Below are 12723 nucleotides of genomic sequence, written 5' to 3'. Positions count from 1 at the left end.
CTCATTGGGGACCATAAGAATATCTTTGATCGGACTTTACCTTACACTAAACGTTATTCCCTTTGTCATGTACAGGATCTATACACTGTGAATGGCTCAGTCGTAATCATGTATAGTCTTTCCGCTCAATGGTTAGCACACAAAAGCTTTTGACTGTACCCCAGTACACATGACAATAAACTAAAGCGCAAGACCAATTATTAGGATGAGGGGTTGAGAAAATAACAAAATAAAAACATAATGAGAGCATTAATAAAAAATTTTATAAGCATTTCAAAAGGTCAACAAAAAAGCCGCAATTTCAGGCAATTACAGAGTGGCAATTTCTAGCACAATGTTGGATGCACCAAGAATGTTACAACAACTCAATAGCAAATTAACACCCCCTCCCCAAACCCAGTTGGTGCAGTGTACCAACATGAAATTGCTCACCAAGCCAACTTATATCCCCTCACTGTACCAGCCAAGGTAAATGTGAAACAAAACGTCACTAAGAACAGAGACAATGGGCCACCCAAAGACACTTTCGTAGTGTGTTAACTATACAAAACAAAAATAAACTGTACAGTTTAAAATCAAATTCTCATATACATAGCCTTATATATTTTTAAAAAGCAGTGTGTACAGGGCAGGGGCAAATGCTCTATCGCTAAGTGTTGCTGGAAGTAGGATTAATTCAATCATCCTCTTCATCATCCTCATCCTCTTCCTCGTCATCTTCATCATCATCATCATCGTCATCATCGTCATCTACCACTTTCTTTTTCTTTTCCATTTTGGTAGGTATGGGCTTTTTAGTGGCTTCAGGCTTTGATTTAGCACGATATGAGGCAAGATCCTACAAGATAATGCAAATGATAAATGATGTAGCAGTTTGTTCATGCTTGAGTCGGGTTAAGTGAACCATAGTTTAAGTTTATTACTGTCATGTGTACCAAGGTACAGTGAAAAGCTTAGTTTTGCATGTTATCCAATCAGATCAGATATATCAAACATAAATACAATCAGTTCAAACTCAAGTACAATTGGCACAGCAATGGGGAAGATAAAGAGTGCGAAAACTAGTTCTCAGCATTGTAGCACACCAGTTTCAGTCCAATGTCCTTGATGGGGAAGAAGCGAATCAGAGTATCCTAACTTATGGAACATCTGTTCAGGTCAACACATTCGTCAGAGAACAATACTTAGAATCTCAAAACTTGAGGCAGCACAGTGGCGCAGCGGTAGAACTGTTGCCTCACAACGTCAGACATATGGGTTCTATCCTGACCATGCGTGCTGACTGTGCGGAGTTTTACGTTCTCCCAGGGACTGCATGGGTGTTCATATGGATGCTCCAATTTTCTCCCATATTCCGAAGACACACAGGTTTGTAGGTTAATTGGCTTCTGCAAATTTCCCCGAGTGTGTAGGATAGAACAAAAGGGTGATCGATGGAACGGGGTACTGATTTTAGATGACCAGCCATGATCATATTTAATGGCTGTGCTGGCTCAAATGGCCTATTCCTGCACCTATTTTTCTGTGTTTCTATGGCCAATGTGGACTCGGTGGTCCGAAGGACCTGTTTCCATACTGTTTTGCTGAGTTAAAAGTCTCATATCTAAGGGATCCAAATAACCTTCAACCACCACAATGTAACTGGTAAAATTTAAGTTTTCTTAATCTTCAAGTTTACATGAGATGAAAGTTGGACGTTTTTCAACCTCAAAATGCTCACTAATTCAGTATCAACAATCATCTGCATGGTAGACCTCAACTGGGATCACGGCATCCTCCATTTACGAGGATATTCCTCATTGATAATCAAGGACGATTCTCACCTTGGTCACTCTCTCTTCACCCTCTCCCATCAGGCAAGAGGTAAAGTGTGAAAACATACACCTCCAGATTTAGGGGGTTTCTTCTCAGCTGTAATCAGGCAACTGAACCATCCTATCACCAACTAGAGAATGGTCCTAAGTTACTATCTACCCAAGTTGAGGCCCTTGGACTATTTTTAATTGGACTTACCTTGCGCTAAACATTATTTCCTTTCATCATGTATCTGTACACTGTGGATGGCTTTATTGTAATCATGTCCAGACTTACCACTGACTGGTTAGTGCACAACAAAAGCTTTTCACTGTACCTCGGCACATGTGACAATAAACTAGTCACTAAAGCTTGTAGCTTTTGGTCAAACAATACCTGTTCATATCTCTCCTTCAGTTTGCCAGCCCGCTTTTCAAATGGAATCTTATCACTTGCGGCTGTTGCATTCCAAAGCTCTCCCAGCTTCTTGGCCGTCTCCCCAATTGATAAGCCAGGACTATCCTCTTTAATTTTTGGACGCCAGTCAGCGCAGAAGACAAAGAAAGCAGATCTGAAATTAATGGCAGTTAATTAATTATTTGGAAGCAACATCGTACACATTACAAACCCTCACCCATACCTTTTACCTGTAAAAAGACTGTTTGGATAGCAGCATCCACAAGCTCAACCTAAATCTTTCCTCCAAAGACGTACAGGTTTGCAGGTATAAGTGTAAATTGTCCATGTTGTATGTAGGGTAGTGTTAATGTGCAGAAATCACTGGTCGAGGCAGACTGTGGGATGACAGACCCATTTCTCAGCAGTATCTCTCAACTGAAATATATGGTTCAGGACATCTGATCCAAAACGTAACCCATTCCTCCTCTCCAGAGATGCTGCATTTTTCATCTATGTGCTTTTTAAACCATTCTTCCATTGCCATTTGAATTGGAGCAGAATAAATGCACCTCACGTTTTTACGAGTGTTTGATTTACCCATTTTCAAAATAATGCACTTGCTCCTTTAGTACCAAAGCTACATTTCTTTGCAGGTACTTTCAGAATAACGCACTCAAATTTACCTTTTGAGTGTAGTTGTGTATGTGTTTAATTTTAGTTTTTATTGCGTCTTGATGCAAACTTACGGAGGTCTCTTTGGTGCGTTAGGGTCCTTCTTTCTCTTCATTTTCTTGGCACCGGTTGGTGGCACATAATTCTTCATTTCTTTTTCCCATCGAACCTTGTCTTCTTTTGCCTTATCTTCAAACTTGGTTTTCTCTTTAGCTGTCATCGACTATAGAAAACAAACCAAAACTATAGAAAGATCCTTAGCAAAGGGAAGAGTGAAAGGTGTTATGGGGGCATATTTGGTGCTTACTGCCCTGACAATAGGTCAATAACACTCAGGAATGTTTAAGTGATATTAGAAACATAGAAAATAGGTGGAGCACGCCAATTGTCCCTTCGAGTCAGCACTGCCATTCAATATGATCATGGCTGATCATCCAAAATCAGTACCCTGTTCCTGCCTTTTCCCTTATCCCTTGATTCTATTAGCCCTAGTGCTAAATCTAACTCTCTCTTGAAAACATCCAGTGAACTTTTTATTTGTTCCCCCATTATATACAATGTTTACATATTCACAATATCTGTTGTGCTGCAGCAAGTAAGAATTTCTTTGTCCCGTCGGGACATATCACAATAAAACACTCTTGACTCTTGAATTGGCCTCCACTGCCTCCTGTGGCAGAGAATTCCAGATTCACAACTCTCTGGGTGAAAATGTTTTTCCTCATCTCAGTCCTAAATGGCCTACCACTTATTCTTAAATTGTGAGCCCTGGTTCTGGACTCCCCCAACATTAGGAACATTTTTCCTGCATCTAGCCAGTCTAATTCTTTAAGAATTTTATGTTTCTATAAGATTCCCTCTAATCTTTCCAAATTCCAGTAAATACAAGACCAGTTGACCCATTCTTTCATGTCAGTCCCGCCATCCCGGGAATTAACCCGGTGAACCTACGCTGCACTCCCTCAATAGTCCTTCCTCAATTTGGCAGACCAGAATTGCACACAAAACTCCAGGTGCTGTCTCAACAGGGCCATGTGCAACTGCAATAGAACCTCCTAAACTCAAATCCTCTCGCAATGAAGGCCAACATGCCATTAGCTTTTTCCACTGCCTGCTTTACTTGCATGCTTACTTTCAGTGACTGATGTACAAGGCCATCCAGGTCTCGTTGAACCACCCCTTTTCATAATCTGACACCATTCAGATAATAATCTGCCTTCCTGTTCTTGCCACCAAAGTGGATAACTTCACATTTATCCATATTATACTGCATCTGCCATCTCGCCCAACCTATCCAAGTCACCCTGCAGCCTCATAATATCCTCCTCGAAGCTCACTCTGCCACCCAGCTTTGTCTTCCGCAAACTTGGAGGTCACATTTAATTATCTTGTCTAAATCGTTAATATTGTAAATAACTGGGGTCCTAGCACTGAGCCTTGCGGCACCCCACTAATCACTGCCTGCCACCCTGAAAAGGACCCATTAATATTTGGAAAAATATAGATACCCTGGGACAGGAAGTTCTTACAGAAATTGAGGGTTCGCTTAAAAGAGGCAAATACTGGTCAATGAGATGTGATGTATAAATTTGGTCCTAGTTTATACATCACAGTATTTGCACAGGTCCTAGTTTATACATCACCTAAGTTTCACCTAGACAAAGAGATTTGAAGGCAAAAGTGAGGTGCCAATCAGATGGGCACTGGAACAGTAGAATCTTGTGATAACAAAGGACATTTTAGTTTCATTTGTCATGTTTACTGAGGTACAGCAAAAAAATTGTTGCGTGCTAATCAGTGAGCAATTGAGCCGTCCACAGTATAATACACGAGAAAGAGAATAATGTTTTTAAAGTCCAGTGAAGTCCAATTAAAGATAATCAGAGGGTCTTAATGAGGTAGATGGGAGGTCAGGACTACTCTTTAGTTGTGTTGGGATGGTTCAGTGGCCTGTTGAGGTATGCATTTTCACTTCTTTACCTCTTGCCTGATGGGGGAGGGGAGAAGAGGGTATGGCGGGGTGAGACTGGTCCTTAATCATGCTGGTGGCCTTGTCGAGGCAGCGTGAAGTGCAGATGGAGTCAATAATAGGGAGGTTGGTTTGCGTGATCTGGGCTATGTCCACAATTCTCTGTGAATTTACACATGGCCAAACATGCAAGCAAGTAATCAGGCAGAGCGGCCTCTGCAATGGCAGATGTTATTTGAAGCGCGGAAATTGGGGGGGGGGTTAAGCAAAGAGGGAAAGAGAACACCAAAGGTAAGGTGTAAACTCAGTAAAGAAGCTATTGCAGGTAATTCGCTGGCTGCGACTAGGTAAGATGGTGGACCTAGACAAAGCCAACCACAAACAGGGCGAGCATGATGAGCAATTAATTTTTATTGCCACTTTTATTGAAATCGGCGAGTCAGTCCCATTCCCCTGCTACATCTATAGGGTTGAAAATTATTTTCCCATGCTTATCCCATTTCCTTGTGAAATCATTATACTTTCATTTAAACCACCCTTATTAGGCAGAACGTTTCAAGTCATGACCATTGTATACTTTGCATATTGCTCAACACCTCTGCATCTTGTTTTTTGTGCAGATAATCATTATCATGCAGATGAGAACAGCCTATTGTTTACCTTATCTAAATTTGTCATATTCTTGTACATCATGATCAAATTCCTCCTAATCTCTTTTGCTCCAAGGAGAAAAACTCCAGCCTCTCCACAAAAATCACATAACCAAAATCCCTCAAATCTGGAACCACACGATCTCTGTAAACCCTCAATGGGATGCAAATCCTTCCCATTGTGCAGTGACCAGAACCAATATCCAGAAGTTTACAAAGAATCAGCATTCCTACCTTGTTCTCAATACTTCCATTTATGAAGCCCAAGATCACAACTTTCTCAATGTGTCCCGATACCTAGATACACACCTCTCCCATCACCAAACAAATTTATTTCTTCCTGTACATTTACGAACCACTATTTAATCTATTGCCTTTCCCCATCCCTTCTGCAAAAAAATACACCCCTCATACTCCTTGGTACTAAATTCCAACTGCTACTTGTTCACCCACGCTCTGTGTGCTCATATCTCCAGCTTCGGTGTCAATTCTGAAATGCTCCATTTCATACGCAAGCCATTACAACTTCCTTTCTCTATCCATAACCCAAATGCTAGAATCTAAACCAAGGCATTCTTCTATTTCTTGAGACACAGGGAACTGCATAATAAAACATCTTAGAAACTGTTCCATTGGGTTACGTGAAGGAAGAGAAAAAGTAGAATTGATTAATCAACCAGATCTTCTCAATGCCAATGATGAAATAGTCTTCAGGCAACAGCTGTTTAACGGAAAAGAGTAGACTTCGGAGAAGACCTTAAAGGCTTTGTGTGGTAAGGCAAGGCTTTGTGGGGTATGGAGAGAAGGCAGGGATGGGATACTGAGTTGGATGATCAGCCATGATCATATCGAATGGCGGTGCAGGCTTGAAGGGCCGAATGGCCTACTCCTGCACCTGTTTTCTATGTAAGCATGCAGGTACAGCAGGCAGTGAAGAAAGCCAATGGCATGTTGGCCTTCATTGCGAGAGGATTTGAGTTTAGGAGCAAGGAGGTCCTGCTGCAGTTGTACAGGGCCCTGGTGAGGCCGCATTTGGAGTATTGTGCACAATTCTGGTCTCCTAATTTGAGGAAGAACATTATTGCTATTGAGGGAGAGTGCAGCGTAGGTTCACCAGGTTAATTCCCGAGATGGCAGAACTGACATATAATGAAAGAATGGGTCGACCGGGCTTATATTCACTGGAATTTAGTAGGATGACAGGGAATCTCATAGAAATATATTAAATTCTTAAAGGATTGGACAGGCTAGATGCAGGAAAAATGTTCCCGATGTTAGTGGAGTCCAGCACCAGGGGTCTCAGTTTAAGAATAAGGGGTAGGACATTTAGGACTGGGATGAGGAAACACCTTTTCACGCAGAGTTGTGAATCTGTGGAATTCTCTGCCACAGAAGGCAGTGGAGGCCAATTCACTGGATGTTTTCAAGATAGTTAGATTTAGCTCTCAGGGCTAAAGGAATGAAGGGATATGGGGAAAAAGCAGGAATGGGGTACAGATTTTAAATGATCAGGTATGATCATATTGAATGGTGGTGCTGGCGCGAAGGGCCGAATGGCCTTTGTGCACCTATTATTGTTTTCTGTCTTTGCAATTCAGGATAACCACTGAATAATGAGCAGTTTTGGCTTTACACTATACATCCTGATTTTGTAATGAATATTTCAACTCCAATTCTGGATTCCCCAGAGTCAAAGGCTGCAGAGGGAATCGGCAAGGTGGGAATACAATGATGTTAATGTAGAATAGGACATTAAACGTGGAACCAAAGATATTGTTTCAAAATTAGTAACTGCAGAATTGCTGTGTGAATAGATTAGGAGACATGGAGCCATACAGTACGGAAACAGACCCTTTAGCCCAACTCAACCATGCCTGCCCATTTGCATTTGGCCCATATCCCTTTAAACCTTTCCTCTCCGTGTACCTGTTCAAGCGCCTTTTAAATGTTGCTATAGTACCTGCATCAACCATGTCCTCTGGTACTTTGTTCCTACACCCACCACCTTGAGTGAAAAAGTTGACCCTCAAGTTCTATTAAATGCCCCTCTTACCATATACCTACATCTCTGGCTCTTGATTCCTCTACCCCGGGTAAGAGACTGCATTCACCCCATTTCCCTCATGATGTTATACACTTCTATAGGATCACCCCTAATCCTGTGCTCCAATGAATAAAGTCCTAACCTGCCGAACCTCTCCCTATTGCTCAAGCCCACGAGTCCAGTAACATGCTCGAAAAATTTCTCTGCACTCTTTCCAGCCTGACTACATCCATTCTACAGCAGGGTGACCAAAATTGCAACCAATTTTGTTTTTACTCAGGTTGTGAAAGTTTTTTTGTTTTTTTTTTAAAGCAATATCTTCAAATGATTCAATTATCAACATGCTAAACTATAATCCAACATCCCAAATAGACAGTTTGATTTCATGCCAAACTCAAAGGAAAAATCTGAAATAGAGAGACATTCCAGATGAGAACAATCACAAGGCTGATCTGTAATATAAAACAAAGACTAGAAAAAAGATGACTTTTCACCGTGCAGTGGATGCATAATTGGCGATATTTGTATTGTTGGATAATGTTAACAATGTCCTAGCCGAAGTACTGGGTTTGTTAAAGACTAATTCAGATCATTTACATTTTAAAATGCCAAACTTTTTTAAAAGAAACTTTAAAAAAAAATGTAAAAATCATTGACCAAAAAATTCAGGAAAGTGAAAATTCTATTTGTATTTACAGATGAAAATCTTTCATTCTTATACTTCATTCTTGAACTCCATCCTTATACTGCAGGTGGGTGGGTGAGAAAACATGCTGGCATATCTGATAGATCTACCATTACCTTGTCGTCTGCTTTTCAACCATTTTATTTTAGCTTGAATCTTAATGCATATATTCTATGGGGCAGAAGTACAAATTTAAAATAAGGCAATTAAAATCGGCAACGAGCCACAGAAGAACAAACTCCCCACCTTCCACCTTTCTGCACACTTCTTTGAAAATTCAGAAAAGTTGACAGACGCATCGGGATGCTTCTTCCTGTGCTCCTCGCGACAGGTTTGAACAAAGAAGGCATACGAGGACATTTTGCCTCGAGGTTTTTTAGGATCACCCCCCCTTACCATTTTGGCTTTTTTTTTCCTGAAAAGGGAATTTAAAAAATTGCAGACAGTTAATTACATCCTGTACAATTCATAACGTTCCGTTTACTCAAGTGGTGCATGAAATAGAGGTACAACGAGACACTGAACGAAATTTCCATGAAGTACGTGCGACGTACGTTAAATGGTTTAAAAACAAGTTTGTGGAGATTAGTAATGTATTGCTGTTATTCCATCGGCGTTCACATCATGTTATTTGAAAAGGGCAGAGGTTTAAACTACCTGTGCCTGCCTCTGTCGTTGGCTTATCGCTATATATCGGGACAACCTTCCAGTTCTCAAAATACTTTAAATGTACAAAAAATAAATAAAGAACGCAAAAAGAGTGCAAATTGCCACCAGATTTACAGAAATGGTGTGAAAATAACCGCGCCCTTGTATTTTAGCCTCGGTGGTGGGAAGTGGGGGGGGTGGCGGCGGGGGGGTAAACGGTGCCGAAATTAAACAGGAAAATTAAATTACTCTTAGACATGTAATTTTCACACAAAAAATGTCTTAAATGTTAATTCCATCCTTCGCGCCATTTTAAAACCAGTGCGGTGGTGGGGGGAAAAAAGCTTAAAATTTTTATAAAAGAAAAAAAAATGTTCCTCCGATTTAACAAACCCGCCTAACTCTTCCCGTAGTTAAAACTGCAAAAGTTTCCATTGGAATGGGGAGAAAATTCCGCTCTGAGCACTTCCCGCCACAATTTGGAGAAAGAATAAAATAATAACGTCCATTTAACAAAAAAAAAATCCTAATCAATCGCTCCAAGAAAAAAAAATTATTCTAAAATGGTATTTAAAAGTTAAAATGTTTCCATGGGCTTCTTCGTACAATTGGGTTCGAGTGGACGCAATGGCTGAGAACAACAGAGGATAAGAAAACAAAATGAGGTCAAACAACAACGACAATATTTCTTCTCCCATGTTGAAGAAACTGCTTCTTCATGAGAGAAAGTCCCCTTCAAATGTCACCGGGCACCGTCTGGAGAGGGTTGCGCCGTTGTTTTCCGCCTCTATCGCTCGCTTTTTTTGCGGTGGGAGTGCAATGGGGTTTGTGCCTATAGTTTACACGGTGTGTGGTGTCTATAGTGGAGTATGTGGAGAGAGCGCGGCGAATGGCCGCCCCGACATGGCTCCATCTTGATAGCGGCCTGAAGGGGAGAGAGGGGGGGGGACACCCCGCCTTGCCGCCCGCTTTACCCCCGCTTCCCAACACCGCACCGCCGCCAAACCCTCACCCTCGCACGGCCCTGAGTCCCGACTACCTCACACCGCCTTCGAAAGCCGCCGCCCGCCCTCCCGCCGCCCGCCTGCCGTGCTCGGGAAAAGTTGAAGCCAACTCGACGGCGCTGCTATTTAATAATGGCTTTCAGCCGTCGTCAGCCATGTTAACAACAGCGCTGAGGCTGCTCTTCTATCCGTCAAACTTTGCTCCCTTTCTCCGAGGTAAAACTAAAAGAAAAAGAAGAAAGTAAAAGACATGCCCGGTTAGAATTCGTAGGGTTTTTGTTTTTTTTTGAAGGGGAAGTCTGAGGTAACGATGCAGCTCGCTGTGTTTGAGTTGGTCCGCACGCTAACAGCCGGCCTCACTCCGTCTCTCGCTGTAATGGCTGGGACAGCGCTCTCTCGCTGCCTGCCTTGCCTGCGCACTATCACCACAAGCCGCTACCATTGGGCGCCGCCGCGCCGTCCGCCTCGTCAGTTGGTCAACACCCAGCCATTGTTCTGACTGCAAACCCTCTCTCATTGGTAGCCGACGGGGAAAATGACAGCTGAGGGCGAAACAGCGCGCAAATACAAAATATAAAAAAATCTACAGGCAGAGAGAAAGAGAGACGTAGGCACAGAGAGCACACTCACAGAGTCTCTGTGTACAGTCTGGCTACACATGGGAGCTGCACTCTGCTACCTTAGCCTAATTTCTCACCCATTCCTCCGCATTTGGCTTGGTCCTGGTGGTCTGAGATTCTAAACAGCACTCATTTTAATCGAGTTGTATGTGACATAATGCAGAATATGACACAAAAATAGATATAACCCCCAAAAAAGACACAAAGCGCTGGAGTAACACTCTGCTGCCTTAACTTCACTTATCACCCACTCCTCCACAGTTGGCTTATTCCCGGTGGTCTGGGATTCTAAATTGCACTCCTTTTAGTCGAGGTTAAGTGTTGTATGTGACAGAATGCAGAATTGGACAAAAAATAGATATAAAAAAACAAAAGGCACCAAGCCAATTTCCTATGCATTCGGCTATCTCTCCTTCTATCCCATGTGATCTAACCTTCCAGAGCAGCCTACCATGAGGAACCTTGTTGAATCCTTTACTGAAGTCCATATGTACAACAATTTTGGTCACATCTTCAAAAAACTCAATCAGACTTGTGAGACATGATCTCCCACGTACAAAATCATGCTGACTATCCCTAATCAGCCATTTGTCTGTCTAAAAGCCTACAATCAGTCTGCATGATCCCGATCTGAAATGTTGCCTATCCATGTTCTCCAAAGATACTGCCTGACACGCTGAGTTACTCCAGCACTTTGTGTCGAGTTTATTGTCATATGCACAAGTACGGTGTGCTATAGGTACAATGAAAATCTTGCTTGCAGGAGCACCACAGGCACATATCTCAGACAACATGCAAAAAATAAGTTATTATGGTGGGCGTGGTGAAACAAAGAGATCTTTATTGACAAAGCAAAGAGCACAGCACACATGTGATTGGGGGAAGGTTAACCTGGGGTTCATTATATATACCAGGCCACACCCGTAAATCTCGTGATGAATCCTTCCCGCCAAACCCAGTCACGTGACCCTGCTCTAAACTCCCGAGGGTTCGCACAGAAAGTGGCCTAACCACCGCGTGGCGCCACAAGACCCCCTCACCCCCGAACCAGAGGCACGAAAACGAAAGAGCAGATGAACGAGGCGGCCGGACCTCGTGCACACATCCTCCCCCACCCCCCCACAAGGGACATAACTGGGGAAGGCGAAGGGGCAGCGGCCGGAACCGCGGACGCCCCCGACGACGAGGCTGGGTCACTAGCACAGATTGACTAAAATCGACATGGGCCAGCTTCAAACGAGCCACTGACACAGACTAACGCCAACCCCCCGTGTCCAAAACAAAAGTTGTAAGGCCACGCTGCAGCATCCGAAAGGGCCCCTCGTACGGCCGCTGCAGCGGCGCGCGATGCGCATCACGGCGCAGGAACACAAAGGAACAGTCCTGGAGAGCGTGCCCATCTTCTCCCGCAAATGGACCAACACAGACGAGGGCGGCTCCTGTAACCCACGTGCCAGAAGGCGGGATAACATCGGGAACAAAATCCCCATGAACCGTAAACGGAGCACCATAAACCAATTCCGCAGAGGAGGAAGCCAAGTCCTCCTTTGGGGCAGTGCGAATCCCCAGTAAAACCCACAGTAACTCATCCATCCACTCCGGCCCGATGAGCCGCGCCTTGGGAGTGGCTTTCAGATGGCAGTAAAACCGCTCCACCAAACCGTTGGATTGGGAATGATAGGCCGTGGTATGGTGGAGATGAACCCCCTACAGGTGGGCCATAGCGACCACAACTCAGAGGTAAATTGATCCCCCCAGTCTGAAGAGATGTTCACTGGTACCCCAAAACGGGCAATCCAATGGGCAGCAAGGGCATGGGCACACGTCACAGCAGAGGTATCAGCCAGCGGAACAGCTTCCAGCCATCACTTGAAACGATCCACTACCGTAAGGAGATGTGTGACACCCCGGGACGGGGGCAGCGGACCCACGATATCCACATGTATGTGGTCAAACCGCCAGTGAGGCACAGCAAAGTCCTGAATAGGCGCACAGACGTAACGCTGGACCTTGGACGTCTGACACAGAATACACGCCCAGGCCCAGTGAGCGACCTGCTTGCGCAAGCCATGCCACATGAACCGGGCCACCACCAACTCAATTGTCGCCCGGATGGAAAGGTGCGCCAACCCTTGGATAACATCGAACACCTAACGGCGCCAGGCGGCCGGGACGATCGGCTGTGGCTGACCAGCGGATACACCGCACAGGACCGTAGTAACAGCCGGATCAAACGCC

General features: G+C 43.8%; 1 protein-coding gene across 1 annotated transcript; it reads right to left on the bottom strand.

The window, feature by feature from the left end:
• Positions 1–241: 241 nt before the first annotated feature.
• On the bottom strand, positions 242–10277 carry LOC129698043 (high mobility group protein B1-like). Its single transcript, XM_055636880.1, has 5 exons — positions 10120–10277; positions 8460–8628; positions 2940–3088; positions 2191–2365; positions 242–838 (listed from the first exon to the last, which is right to left on the bottom strand). The coding sequence occupies exons 2-5, from the start codon at positions 8610–8612 to the stop codon at positions 677–679; spliced, it is 639 nt and encodes a 212-aa protein (XP_055492855.1). The 5' UTR covers positions 8613–8628; positions 10120–10277; the 3' UTR covers positions 242–676.
• Between the last annotated feature and the right edge of the window lie 2446 nt (positions 10278–12723).

Source organism: Leucoraja erinacea, chromosome 6 (assembly GCF_028641065.1).
Source record: "Leucoraja erinacea ecotype New England chromosome 6, Leri_hhj_1, whole genome shotgun sequence".
In the NCBI taxonomy this organism is placed as follows: domain Eukaryota; kingdom Metazoa; phylum Chordata; class Chondrichthyes; order Rajiformes; family Rajidae; genus Leucoraja; species Leucoraja erinaceus.
Note: the sequence above shows the minus strand (reverse complement) of the source record. Positions and strands in the feature narration are given on the sequence as shown.

Excerpts from the sequence above, each read along its gene's own strand:
- LOC129698043 (XM_055636880.1), bottom strand. The coding sequence starts at position 8,612 with ATGGTAAGGGGGGGTGATCCTAAAAAACCTCGAGGCAAAATGTCCTCG. Across the intron at positions 2,366-2,939 it reads AACGCACCAAAGAGACCTCC|ATCTGCTTTCTTTGTCTTCT; the intron begins GTAAGTTTGCAT and ends CATTAATTTCAG. Across the intron at positions 839-2,190 it reads TGAAGGAGAGATATGAACAG|GATCTTGCCTCATATCGTGC; the intron begins GTATTGTTTGAC and ends ATTATCTTGTAG.